General features: G+C 46.7%; 1 protein-coding gene across 2 annotated transcripts; it reads right to left on the bottom strand.

Moving 5' to 3' along the window:
* Nucleotides 1–74: 74 nt before the first annotated feature.
* On the bottom strand, nt 75–12,345 carry pfas (phosphoribosylformylglycinamidine synthase). 2 transcript variants are annotated; one of them, XM_076039570.1, is made up of 28 exons: nt 12,152–12,345; nt 10,394–10,516; nt 10,121–10,256; nt 9,324–9,429; nt 9,002–9,200; nt 7,659–7,764; nt 7,431–7,571; nt 7,226–7,350; nt 6,982–7,110; nt 6,610–6,747; nt 6,146–6,274; nt 5,970–6,043; nt 5,731–5,887; nt 5,591–5,652; nt 5,329–5,490; nt 4,687–4,917; nt 4,357–4,587; nt 4,047–4,227; nt 3,427–3,510; nt 3,036–3,191; nt 2,375–2,494; nt 2,133–2,278; nt 1,835–2,042; nt 1,602–1,693; nt 1,398–1,512; nt 1,143–1,295; nt 864–1,004; nt 75–597 (listed from the first exon to the last, which is right to left on the bottom strand). In XM_076039570.1, the coding sequence occupies exons 2-28, from the start codon at nt 10,512–10,514 to the stop codon at nt 287–289; spliced, it is 3,954 nt and encodes a 1,317-aa protein (XP_075895685.1). In that variant the 5' UTR covers nt 10,515–10,516; nt 12,152–12,345; the 3' UTR covers nt 75–286. The 2 variants fall into 2 exon arrangements, with proteins under 2 accessions (XP_075895685.1, XP_075895684.1); XM_076039569.1 differs by having other exon boundaries at nt 12,168–12,345.
* Nucleotides 12,346–13,549: the final 1,204 nt, after the last annotated feature.

Raw genomic sequence — 13,549 nt, 5'->3', positions numbered from 1 at the left:
TTGGATGACTTTGTTGGTATTTGATAAAGAAAGATTATTTATTGCCTGTGATATTTCTTCATGATAAACAACAAAAGCTTCTTTTTTGATTTGTTTAATTCCTCAAGATTTCAGCAACACCGATCACATCAGCAAACATGACTGGAAAAGTTTTTAAATGCAAAAGCACATATCAGTAATCTTCGAACCAAGTCAAGTACAGCAGGAAGTAATAAAAAGGTCATGATGCGATCAGCATAGTAACAGTGCGCCTAGTGTTGCTTCACTCAGAACGCACTGAGCGCCATCACTTTGCATTGCTGCACCACGCGGCTGCGTTCTTGAACATGCGCAGCCAGGGCGAGGGTGTGAGGGCGGGCCTGAGGTCCCTGGGGGCCCAGGGCCACTGCCATCCCAGGGTGCAGCGCTCTGGGTGTGGCATCACGGCCAGGTGCCTCCCGTCCTTGGAACAGAGCCCAGCGATGCCCTGCGGGGAGCCGTTGGGGTTGAGCGGGTACTCCTCGGTGGGCTGACCCTGGTCGTTAAGGTACCGGAGCGGGGCCAGCCCGCCGGAGATGATCCGCTCCTGCGCCTGGGAGCTGCGGAATTGCATCAGCCCTGCGAAGGAACAAGGTTACAGGAAAGATCAATACTAAATGCAGCTGCCGCTTACGGAACACGCTGACCTGTGACTTATGAGCCAGCACAACCAGTCACTGTTGTGCAACTGCAAACTTTACACACACGAAACCTTTTTCAGGGGGGCTGTTATGAATCACAGCTGCATCTTTACCGAGCCCTGTGCGTGCGTGTGTGTTTTGTAATCTTAATAATTCCGTGCAATATGTGAAGGATTGCGACATGATGTAATCTGCATGTTGTACCTTCACCGTGAGCAACCCAGACACCCAGAGCAGATCCCTCCATGCCTCTGAGCCAGACCGACGGCGATTCTTGGATCCCGACGCTGACGAACCGCGACTCGAACCGGCCTGATTTATTGTGGGTCAGCACCACATCGTTATCTGCCCAGGGGAAGGGTGAGGAGCCGAGGAGAAGGGATGTTATTTATTTTTAAAAAAGAGAGAAAAGATTAGATGCTTCTGCAGTGTGATTATGACAATTTAAGCCGACAAGTGCCGCGTTTGTTCTGGCCGTCGCACCTGGTCCGTCCTCCTCTGCCTCTCCCACCCAGCCCAGCAGCGCCAGCAGCTGGCAGCCGTTACACACCCCCAGACTCAGTGTGTCGCTCCGCCGCCGGAAACGCTCAAACTCAGCTTTGGCCTTGGGGTTAAATGTAACAGAAGCAGCCCAACCTGTGAGAGGGGGCGAGAGACGGAGGGAGCGAGAGGTGTTACAAAACAGACAGAGACTTTGCACCCAGCAGGTGTCTGACTGAGGGTTTGAGATTTTTTTGCCTTTAGCAGATCCTAGAACGTCCGCGTAGCTGAATCCCCCGACAAACACGACAGCCTTGAAGGAGTCCAGAGTGAAGGAGCCGGAGGTCAAGTCCTGCATGGTGACGTCCCAAACCTGCATGCAAACGTGGGGAAAAAGTTGCGCAGAACAGTTAGAACCCGTTTAAGATGACAAGCATCGTCACTCAAACGCTGGGCAGTCACCTCGAACCCAGCCATGTGTAGAGACACGGACATCTCTCTGTCTCCATTACTGCCCTCCTCTCTGACCACAGCCACCCGGGGCTGAGCAGCACCTGGAAACATCATGTGCACAGAATAATTATTATTTGCATCTTTTTTTTAAACCTGCAAGAACGATGCAAACAGTTGCTTCAATCTGTCCACCAGTCAGCACTTGAAGTCGGCACTTTGGAATCCATAACTAATGATCTTACTCAGCTGACCGATGCTGGGCATTTCACAGGGGTCAAAGGCAAGCTTCAAGTAGGGCTGCGTCCTCTTGGCCAGCCCCTCCTCTTCCTGTTTCACGCATGTCTCATTGGCCTGGAGGCGCTCCAGCTGGAAACTGGTGTCTTCCCACAATGCTCTGAGGCTGGGAAGAAGCTCTTTCAGTACTTCACGTCCGTCCACGTGAACAGTGACCTGGAAAACACCAACAAAAAAAATGTTGTATAGGTAAATTCTATTAAAAAAAAAGTGAGCTTGTGAAGGATGTTGAGGGTAAACTCTCACCATTGACTCTGGTCCGAAGCCACAGGTCGTGCCAATGCGGTGGCACTGGACGCCTGCGTCGCTGTATCTCTGACACACCGTCTCCACATCGAGCTGCGAAACCTCCAGAACCAAACCCAGCTCCTCACTGAACAGCAGCTCCATGACTGGGCACACAGCAGGCACACAGCAGGACTCCGTCAGCGTGAATCACAGAGGGAGTCACAGCAGCGGACTGACGCTGCGCCGGCTCACTCACTCACCTCCGGCGTCGCGTGACGACAAGTCCACGTCGATCCCACGGTTTCCTGCAAACGCCATCTCCAGTAGGCAGGAAATGAGGCCGCCGTCGCTGATGTCATGGCCAGCACTTAGCAGACGATCTGCGAAAACAAAGATGTAACTTGTGTGGCATATTTAGCGGCTCTGTTTAGAGTCTCCAGGAAAAAAAACAAAAAACTTTATGGTTTATTTTCTTGGATTTTACACGTTTGGTAAGGGACAAAAAGAAGGGTGCCACAAGGGGGAGTCAGAGAGCAGAGTTAAAACCTAGCTCTACCTGGATAAAAGAGCAAATTTATTCCGCTCTACCTTGCGTTTCACCTTCTGGCATTCATTCGGTGTGCACACTACATTCCGAACTTTCATATCAGGACATATTTTGTGTCCACCATGTGGACTACACAGCCTTTCTACTTTTCTGGAGAGTTTAGTGTCAGGCCGGAGGCTCATAATATGATAACAATGTATTTGTATGTGCAACTTTTTAAATATGGGATGTTTTAAAGCTACTCTGTACGTTTCACAGCGCAAAGCCTCACGATCCCACATTAAATCGACTGCGAACGTACAGCCCAAGAAAAGTTTATCCGCAGAGGGACTTTTATTTCTTTTCCTGCTTTCTGTGCTTGCGAGCTTGCTGACCATGTAAAAGGGTCTGCGTGGAATTAAAGCAGGCGGTCAATAGCTGTGGCTGGTCCAGGTCAGGGGAGCGGTCGCCCAGCTGGCTGTAGCACTGGGCCAGAGCAGAGCCTCCCAGGCGATGACGGCCTGGACTGAGAGGAACCCAGAGCAGCACGCCTGCGGAAAAGAGAACAAAGGGTCAGTGGGAGGACATCTGCTTCTGAGGAGCCTCCGTTTGTGTGTGTGTGTGTGTGTGTGTGTGTGTGTGTGTGTGTGTGTGTGTGTGTGTGTGTATCAGAGGATTTAGGAGTCAAAAGTCAGCTTGCAGCAGTAAAAGCACAGAACAAACTATTGGTTGGAGAAAAAAATTAACTGCTCACTAGGAAACTTATTGTGTGTGAGAGAAAAACACCTTTTCCATCTGGGTCTTGCAGGTCAGGCGTCACAGTGGCTGTGATGTCGGGACAGACAGCATACGCCGAGATAACCAGAGCGCCTGAAGCCGCAGGGACGCAACAAGAAGATGTAAAGAGGTTATATAAGGAAACGTGCATGAGGCTTAGAGACACAAGGCCTCCGTGGTCATGTGACGCAAAATGTGAAGATTCAAAATGCTTAGACAGGCGACTCAGGGAAAGCAGTAGAAGAATAGGAGGAGAAGTTGGAGAAAAGACTGTGTGAAAAAGTCTAAAGTGTCTCCAAAAAATGTCAATATAACCCCAAAACTGTCGTCAAGTAGTAAAAGGAAACAAAACTAAAATCATACAGAACAGATGCATGTAGAAAATTACTGGCACGTGCATCTGTTCTGTATGTTAATGCAGGCAGCATCATCTCACATTTAAAATTATTCAAAAATGAATTTATTATGCGGTTTCCCAGTTTGCCTGAATAATCAAGAACTATGCCTCCATGTTTGGTTTAATATTTGCTCTTTATAATTGTTAAAATGACACACAAAAAAATATTTGTTGGGGGCTCACGTGCTATAGTTGCTAAAGAGAAACGTCGTAGACGCAGACCAGCAAGTACCTGGAGCTTTCACCGTCTCTTTGCCCACTCTGGCTGCCATGCTCAGCGAGTCCTTCCCCCCGTCGATGGCCACGCCCAGCTGACCCATGACCTCACACATGGCTTTGCAGGCGTCCCACAGACGGACTCCCTCCCCAGGGAGCTTGGCGGCCCACATCCAGTTACCGCTGCACTTGACATCCTTCAAAAGAATAAACAGAAAACTCATCAGAAGTGAGCTACATACTGTATATATAAAAAAACAACAGCAATCAAGCAATTTTATTTGTACGTTACTTTTTTTTCACATCCCACCGACTCATCGGCTCACCTTCAGAGCCGTGACTCTGGCAAACACCAGATTGGTGAGCGCCTCTCCGACGGCCATGCGAGCACCGGCTGCAGGACACACCAGGCCTTTAATTGGCTGCTCGCCGACGGAGGTGGCGGCTCCCCTCAGGCCAAACGGCGACAGGGCAACAACAGCCACGTCAGCCAATGGGGTGTGAAGGGGACCGACGCACTGTTGCTGGGCAACTAACCCAGTCACAGATCGGTCCACCTGGGCAAAGTGGAGCAAAGGCAAAATTATTTACACAGCCCTGTCTGGCCACAAAGGGATAGAACGGACAGACGGACAGAAGAATAGACGGACACACACCTTGTTGGTCAGGTAGCGTTTGGACGCCACGGCAGGCAGACGTAAAACTCTCTCTAGGGCGTCTTTGACCGTCAGCCCAGCAGGAAGCGACAGCGGCTGGAGGCTTGGGCTCAGACGCTCCATCTTGAACAGCTTCTGTGGCATCTTCCCCAAAACCCACTCCAGCTGCAGGTCCACAGGACAGCGCCCCCTGTCAGCTCCGTCGTCGACCTCCTCATCCACCAGCACAATCTGTAAAGGTTAAAGAAAATAAATAAAAAATGTTTTCTAATATGCATCTGTGTGTGTTCTTTTATTTGCTGCACTTTCCAACAGAGTGAGCTCAAACCAGGCAGTTGTGGAAATAATCCCTTTGTGATGTCACAACGGGCACAATTTGTCCCAGGTTAGTGACAACATCCACAGTTCGATGTCACACACACCCACCCTCAGCGTTTGTAGCCTCCAAACGTGCAGAAAGGTCCACAAAAGCAACCGCTTACATCAGGAGGCTACAAACAGAGGGCTAAGTATGCAGTTTTCTGAAGAATCTTTTTTTTTTTTTTGTTAGATAACCAATCGCTTGAAGTAACTCCGCGAGAGTCTGAGATGAAAAGCAATATAATACGGGAGCTTTAAAGTCAGCGCTGGAGTGAAACGTGCCTTGCCGTCACCGCTGATGTTTCCCACGAAGTCAACCGGACACTTCTCCCGCTGACACACCTTCTCCAGGAAGCACCTGTCTGACGGGCGGAGCAGCAGAGCGTTGCTCTCCTGATACTCTGCTCCCCACAGCTCCAGCACACTCAGTGTAGGGTCCCCTTTCTGGAGGATTTAACACATGTTGGGGAAAACAGTGGAAGAGGAGGAAGAGGAGGAGGGACACAGCAGTGTCATGTGCGCGCCTTTGTCTACACGCCATCACCTGGAATCTGCTGCAGTAGATGACGGCTCCCGCTGGCTCGCTGAGCTCTTTCAGCACATTCCCTACAGGGGGGAGTGGTGAGTCACTGCATCAGTGTCTGCCTCGTTAGATAAGCTTTGTTTCTGGGGTTAATTTCCCACCGTTCCCTCCTGCGCCCTGGTCGTGGATGCTGCAGATGGGGTTCCCGTCGCTCCTCTCCAGACACGCCCTCAGAGCGCGGTTCATCTTCTGCTCCATCTCGGCGTCGCCCCTCTGCACGGCATTCAGATCCCTGTCGCTGGAGTTGTCCCCCTGGACCTGGAACCAATCCATTCAAATTTCTCCCCTCAAACTTCAACACAAGCGGATTTCACCCCCCCGAGGTCCGACATGCTCGTACCTCCACTGAGGAGGCCGCTCCTCCTCCAACGCCGATTCTGTACACGGGCCCTCCGATCTTCACCACTTCCATCCCTGATCGACGGCAGCAACAGCGTGACTCATCGATTCAACTTTTAGCGCGGCCTCCGTATTGATCAAAACACATTTCTCGCGCTCGCCGACTTAAATCATTACCGGCCTCGGCCTCCTCTTTCTTAACGTGTGCGTCTTCAATCGAGCCCAAGCCGCCGCTGAACATGATTGGTTTGATCCATTCCCGCCGCTCCCCGTTGGCCAGCCGCATGCCGAACGAACGGGCAAAACCTATGGGAGGGAGTAAGAGCTCGGCTCATTTTGCACAGACATAGAAATCAATTCCAGCAGATGAGAGCGGGTGGTGTTAAGAGCAAAAAACAGGCTTTAAAAAGAAAAAAAAAAATTCACACAGAGGAATCGCTACAGCTCTTTAAAGAGTATAACTTCTGTTTTTATAGACCTTGTAATCACTAAAGATAAAAAAAAAAAATTACGAAGAAACTACGACTATAAATGGACAGATTTATGTATGAGGCTGATATCGAAGGATTTAGCTGGAGTTCAAACTAAATTAAGAGGTTGGTTTATCTTGAGGGCATCTGGGCTCCAGCAGATTCTTCTACCTGACAGCACAGGTTCACCAAACTTGTTGCCGTAATCTGAGGCGCCGTCACTGGCCTCGATTGCCACCTGCAGAGGAGGAGCGAAGCTGGACGGGTAGTCCCAACCCTCTCCTGAGGACTCCCAGGGGAGGACATAACCTGGAGGAAGCAGCGCAGCGGGAGAACAGTCACGTCAATGCTAGTGCAGTAAATGTTTTTATATGTGTGTATATTATATACATATATATATAGATATATATAAATATACTTTATATATATGTAGTTGTGTGTATATATATATATATATATATACACACACATACATGAATATGTATATATACGCATACAAAAAAAAACTAAGCAGCAGCACATTGTCGGATATTCTTCGCAAACCTGGAATGTGCAGATTTCCGAAGCAGTATCCTGCAGTGCCGGCGATGACGTGGCCTCCCTTCCCCGCGCTCTGGACGTCTCTGATGCGACCTCCTGTCCCCGTGGTGGCGCCGCTGAACGGAGCCACACCTGGCGGCACAACCGAGATTCACGTCGACACGAGGTGGAACGTCACAAAAACGTTCAAACAACGGTAAAAAAAAAAAACAACAACTAGCCGACGTCTGTTTTTTGCAGCGGTGACCTGTAGGGAAGTTGTGTGTCTCCGCGGTGAAGATGACGTGTCTCAGCGAGCGCCGGATCTCGTAGGGGCTGGCTTGGGACGGATCTCTGGGGAAGACGCACTCCAGCTCGGCTCCTTGGATACCGCTAGAAAACACATTTTTCATAACAATGAGGCCGCGTGAGGTGAAACGCAGACGCACACGCAGACCGCTGCTGGTGACCACCTGCTGTTGTCGCAGAACTTGATGATGTTGTTCTGGTTGCTGTGACTCTGGGTGCCCATGATCAGGCTAAAGAGGGTCTCCTTCTGCTCCTGCCCGTCGATCTCCATCCGACCCCGGAAGAACCAGTGACGGCTGTGCTCGCTAGGGGTGGCAGGGTGACGGGGTCAAAGGTTACAGAATGTGAAAAACCAAGTGGACGAAACATGTTTACTGGCGGACTGCCGCCACCTGTTGGACTGGGCCAGGTCAAAGCACTCCACACTGGTGGGGTTGCTCTTGATTCTCTGGAACAATGACGTGTAGTAGTCGAGATCCCAGGAGTCAAAGGCCAGGCCTGTGTTGGTAGAAAAAAAAAATGAAAATCACCATTAGGGGTTGCCAACATTCAGCCAAAAACACACCAAATATAGTTGGATTTCTGCATAACGCACTCAAACAGCACAGCCGACATCAAAGCACACAGGCTGTTCACTGCTTACCAATGAGAGGATGTGCAATGAATCAGTGAACGACCACGCACAAAGACTTCAAAGCAAATTAGAGTTACATATCGTCCATTTCATGCTCCAGTAGAACCGGTCGCTCCAAAAAATTAGCCAACATCAAAACACATATGAAACAAGGAATAAAAGCTGTCTGATCAGAAAGCGCACACTGCATGCAGATTTAATATCAAAAAGAATTTGCCTTTAATCCAATAAAAATGAAGTTTATAACTACATTGGGGGAATTAAATGTGGAGTGGGAGAAAAGCAGCTGCTGAGGGGGAAAGCAGCTGCTGAGGGGGAAAGCAGATTGCACCCGTCTTTAATTATCACCTCGATTCGCTGGGCTCTGCATGGGACAGCCCGCAGAGTGTGACCTGAAATGATTCTCTGCCGCGAGTGAGGCTTGCAAATATTAACGATGGTGGACAGAATGAATCTGTAAACGCAAGTGTTATGTCCTCACCCTGAAAACTTAACAGTCACATCCTGTGTTGTAAACAAAAAAAGAAAGAGAAAAAAAAGCCAAATTCAGAAAATCCAGCTTGATTTTCGAGAATAAACACGCAAGAAATTTTAATCTTAATTGTCCCGCAAAACTCTGGAGTTCTATATGAATTAAGGTAACAAATGGCTGTTTTTTTTGCAACGCACATACAGGCTGTTACATGTCACACATTGACATGCAGAGTGGTGAAGGGAATTTTCCACAATACTGGACGTTTTCACTGATGGTGACAGCTGGTTTTTCTGGGTTAATTTGTCCTTAACTGACAAGAAAAAAAGAAGCAAACTTTACAACAAGCACGCACGTGAAAAATAATGAGCAGCACCACTGCTGTCCTGTGACTATGAACGACTCACTTAAAAAAAAAAGTCATGTGACTTTAATATTTGCAGGAGGCAAAGTACTCACAGGGAGCCACCAGACTGACCAGAGATGCAGAGGAGGCAGAGAAAAGAAACAGAGGAGGATTAAAGTTACAGTGGGAGGGGATTACAGGGTGAGTGAGCAAAAGGATGAACAGTGTCCCAGAGGGAGACAGAGAGAAACAGAGACAGAGAGACACACAGAGAGAGACGCACCCAGGTCATCATTGGCCGCCTCCAAGGCCGCACGTCCCCTCCCCAGGATGTCCACCTCGAAGACCGGCTGCGGCTTGACATCCACCGCGAAGGTGGTGATGGGCCGCTGGTAGATGCACTCGGTCATGCCGTCGTACAGACACTCGACCAACCTCTTCACCTCGCCGTCGAGCTGCGCCAGGCTCTCGCCATTCTTTGGCTTTCAGGGGAGAGAAGCGGATCTCGTCAGAAGGAGGAGGAGGTGTGGGAAAAAAAAAATCTGATTCGGAGTCAGTTTGTAAGAAGAAAAAGCGATCCCGCGAGCATGTGTGTGTGTTTTAACCTCGATTAGAAACCTGCGAGACAGCTCCACGCGAGAGACGCTAGTGATGCCGGCACTCTGACAGATGGACACCGTGTTGGTGGACCAGGCAGTGGAGAAGTTCAACCTAGGGGGGTTAAAACAGCAGCTCAAGATCTCTGAGGACACTTGGAGAAGGATTTGTGGGAGGAAATAAGAACTTTAACATAGTAGAAGTAGTTTTAATTTCAATTTCAAATTCTTTTTATTAATACTTTCAATATAAAAGAAAAATGCACACCATACCAATGAGGAATATATATATATATATATATATATATATATATATATATATATATATATATATATATATATATATATATATATATATATATATGTGTATGTATGTATGTATGTATGTATGTATATATATATATATATATATATATATATATATATATATATATATATATATATATATATATATATATATACATATATGTACACATATATATATATATATATATATATATATATATATATATATATATATTCACATCTTGTACACTGTGCATACATTCCTCCTAACTCCCAACTTGTTACATGAGTAATGTGCACACTAAAACAAAGCAAATAAGGTATAAAAAAAATTTATAAAAACATCTTTCATGCTCAAAAAAAAAAAAAAATTGGACTAATTTTGTCACTAAACATTTACTTTGAATATCATCTGATCCACAAACATCTCGTCTGTGCTTTAAATTCAAAGACGCTCAGACACAATGTGAAGCCTCACGCTGTGACACAGAGGATCAATAATCTGAATCTTAATCTGGTACCTGGGTCCGATCTCCACCAGCCTGCTGCCGGGACCATTAGTGAGTTTCGGCGTTTCAGACAGCGGCTCCGTCTGGAGGGGAGGACGAAACAACCAGAGGAGAACCTCCTTCTGTTCGGCGCTGAGACTCTGGGCGTCTGCAGCAGAAAGCAGGAAGGAAATAACAACAATAACAACAACACCATCAGGGTAGAGTGGAGAGCAAACTGTTTGCAAAACCTAAATTGACCTATTATTAGTATTATGATGACACGACAAGCTGCCGGACGCTCACCCGTCAGCTCCACATTGTAGCAGAGCTCGGTGCTGACTGACAGCTGCGGACAGAGCTTGGCCGCCCTCTGCAAGGCCCTGCCGCTCACCGCCTCGTCGCTGTAGAACCTGACGACCGACATGACTGGTGGAGAGAGGAAATAACAGCGTTATGAAGACAGAGAGTGCACCACTGACCAAAATAAAAGATGAATAATTCAATAAGTTTGACAAGATGAATTAAAGGCCTTCTGCATTGATGGAATTGATTCCATCCGGAGCCTGCTATAGCTCACAATATAGCTAAGCAATGGCTCACTAGAGTATGGGTCAGAGGTCAGAAAAGGCCAGAAATCATTAGGACGAATCCCACTGCTGACCTCTGTAGATTAGATAAGAAAAAAACCCTAAAAAAAAAAAAAAAAAAAAAACAGGAATCTGTACGCTGTTTGTGAAACTATGCATAGCCTGCAACTACTGTAAGTCCAGTCCAAAAAGAAAATTCTAGAAACACAAAATGGCCCTAAATTATCTACAGTCAAATCTTGATTTCTTAGGCATGGGTCCGACACACACGCCCACTTAACACGGTGCCACCGACAGCTGATATTTTGTTCTCAGCCAAATTTCATAACTGATGAGCAAAAAGCAAGGGTCACATTTCAGGGCCCTGAAGTTGCGGGTGCAACCATTACAAATTAAACACACACACACAGACTGCTGACAATTAGGTCACTGATTGTGTGCACGTTGCAGGTCACACACTGCACGGTCAGGAGCTTTCTGTTAGAGATACACACTGTCATTGGATCAAGCAGCCAACAATGCACAGGGTTCACCTCAGCTTGAAAACTCTGTTTTGAATTCTGCCTCCAGAAAATATTTCAAGATTTCCAAAACATAAGCAATTAATTTTATCCAAAGGTCATAACTGCACAACTTGAAATTTGCCATATTAAGGACTCATGTTGTAAATGCTGTAAATGTCCTGTGTGGGTGTTTGTGTAGTAGGATGTGTTTAATTTTGTGTTTTGCAGATTTTTTTTGTTGTTGTCGTCGTCGTCGTCACTTTGGTCTTTTTAATAGAAATGTGTCCGCTGCAATGCTCTTGTTGCAGACAATGAAATAACAATGACAATGTGTGTGATGACAATCTTTTTTTCTCAATGTATCCATAAAACATTTTTCAAGTTAATTCCAAAAGCTTCAAATGTGCTGTATAAACCTGTTACACTTGCATTGAGAGGATTGCATCCAGTTTAGCTTAACATCGACGAAAAATATTACCTCCTGTAAATCAAACCCCAAACGGGGAGAACATGCTACACACAAGACAATGTAAAATTGATACCTATTACGCAATGCGAGGACCTAACGTGTTTTATAAGCAAATGAGGAGCATGAGAGTTACATTAATGTGCTGGAGCATAAATTAAAAAAACTGAGCAAAGTGTAATATTCTTGTAAGCCTTGTCTGCTGCAGTTAAATAGGTGCACAGTCCGTTTTGTGGAGCCACAAGCTGATGACCTTCTTTTGTAGAAGAATCTTTGCTAATAATCAATTATCTGCTTGCCTTCCAGGTTTTTTCTCTCTCCCTCAATCACAGCCGCAACTCTGCAAACAACGACTGTGATGTAGGAAGCTGCGATTGACCGGCGCGGCTACAGAAACAACGGGAACAACTTTGTGTCTCCTTCTTCTTCTCCTTCTTGGTAGCAAAGCCCTGCTCACTGACTGACAACACAAACTTTGAGAGTTAGCCTGATGCTACTTGCTTACTGTTGGCTCAACTTACGTGCCGACGTTCCGGTGTTTAGGTAGCTGTGGACGAGGAGAGGTTAGGTGGAGTCCGAGGGTGTGTGTGACTGTCCTGGAGAGACCTCAGCTTCTTCAGACAGCACCGACCGAAGCTGCTGCAGCGGGAAGCTGATGGACCTCCGTACTCACGTGGAGCTCGTCCACGCAATGCGCATGCGCCGCTCTTCTGTAGTTCTCTACGCCGATTGATTTTGAATGAACTTTTTTTCAGGCGAGAAACTGGGAACTCGTCCGACGTTCATCCGGTCACATGAGAGTTTTCAGACTGAGAACATTCACACGTTGCCTGGAGGTTTGTTTTCATCTTGCGAAGCTGCTTTACTGGAGTTTAGAGTTCATTGGCCATACATTTTACCCTTCATCCTGGTTAGAACTTCAGGAATTTTCTGTTGTTTCCATCAGATGTTCACAAATCCACTGCATTAAGTCTCATTAATGTTAACTTCAATTGCAGAAAACAACTAAATAAAATGGGGAATACACAAAATACGAGTACTAAACAATATTTCTTTTTTCTTGTGCTTACACTCAAGAGTATAAAGTGATGCTAAACAACTCAGGAAAGGATTGTGAAACGGTTGATCCTACAAGCCAGGACTTGCGATTGTTTTACAGTTATCTTTTTTTTTTTTTAAATATGTGCAAGATGCATCTTGTTCTCAGTGAAAGTGCAGAAAGAAATAAAACTACTCCCACACAACACAAGAGCCAGGAGTTACTGTCTTAGATATATTTAATAAATTAAAGCCAAGGTACAAAAGAAACCAATTTACATTACATACCTCCCCCATCCTTCTCCTCCTCCACCATCTACTCTTGCAATAAACTGTGACAAACATTGTTTTACATGTTCAATTCCAGAAATAAGACCACAATACAGACCTGGGATCAGTGTTTAACGTCCATATTTTCACAGTTCATTTTGGACCCATAGGTGGTGCACTTTCGCCCCCTCTCGGGTCACGGCCTAAAAAAAAAATCACACCTTTCTGCAGCGGCTCATTTACTAAAATGTTTGTCCCGGACCCCCCGGACTCCCACCCCACGAAACACATACATGCTACATGTCTGCAGGCACCTCGGATAAGACAGAAGGATTAGACTGAGATATAAAGTTCTTTAGAGACCACAAAGTACATTTCGATGCTGAGCGCTAACAGATGTCAACCGGTCCGGGTTCGTCACACCACTTTCGCCGAAAACGTCCCTGGCATGACGACATATGAGCAGCCTGCCTGCTAACTCCTGCTGCACACGCTAAACAGCTTGGTCTCAGAGATCGCAAGTCTGGTTCCTGAACTTCAATCCTTCTCGGTTCTCTCCAAGGCAGCGCCCACATAGGATGATAAGGACGCTCAC

The sequence above is a fragment of the Nelusetta ayraudi genome, unplaced genomic scaffold (genome assembly GCF_046127955.1).
Source record: "Nelusetta ayraudi isolate G7.1 ecotype Tasmania unplaced genomic scaffold, CSIRO-AGI_Nayr_v1 ptg000059l, whole genome shotgun sequence".
Classification (NCBI taxonomy): Eukaryota; Metazoa; Chordata; class Actinopteri; order Tetraodontiformes; family Monacanthidae; genus Nelusetta; species Nelusetta ayraudi.
This window is presented reverse-complemented; position numbering and strand designations above follow the sequence as displayed.

Bases quoted from the DNA above. Each gene is read 5' to 3' on its own strand.
- pfas (XM_076039570.1), bottom strand. From the start codon at position 10,514: ATGTCGGTCGTCAGGTTCTACAGCGACGAGGCGGTGAGCGGCAGGGCC. The intron at 1,513-1,601 runs GTGACTGCCCAG...GTTTGCATGCAG, and splicing joins TACACATGGCTGGGTTCGAG to GTTTGGGACGTCACCATGCA. The intron at 1,005-1,142 runs GTGCGACGGCCA...TCCCCTGGGCAG, and splicing joins GGCAGAGGAGGACGGACCAG to ATAACGATGTGGTGCTGACC.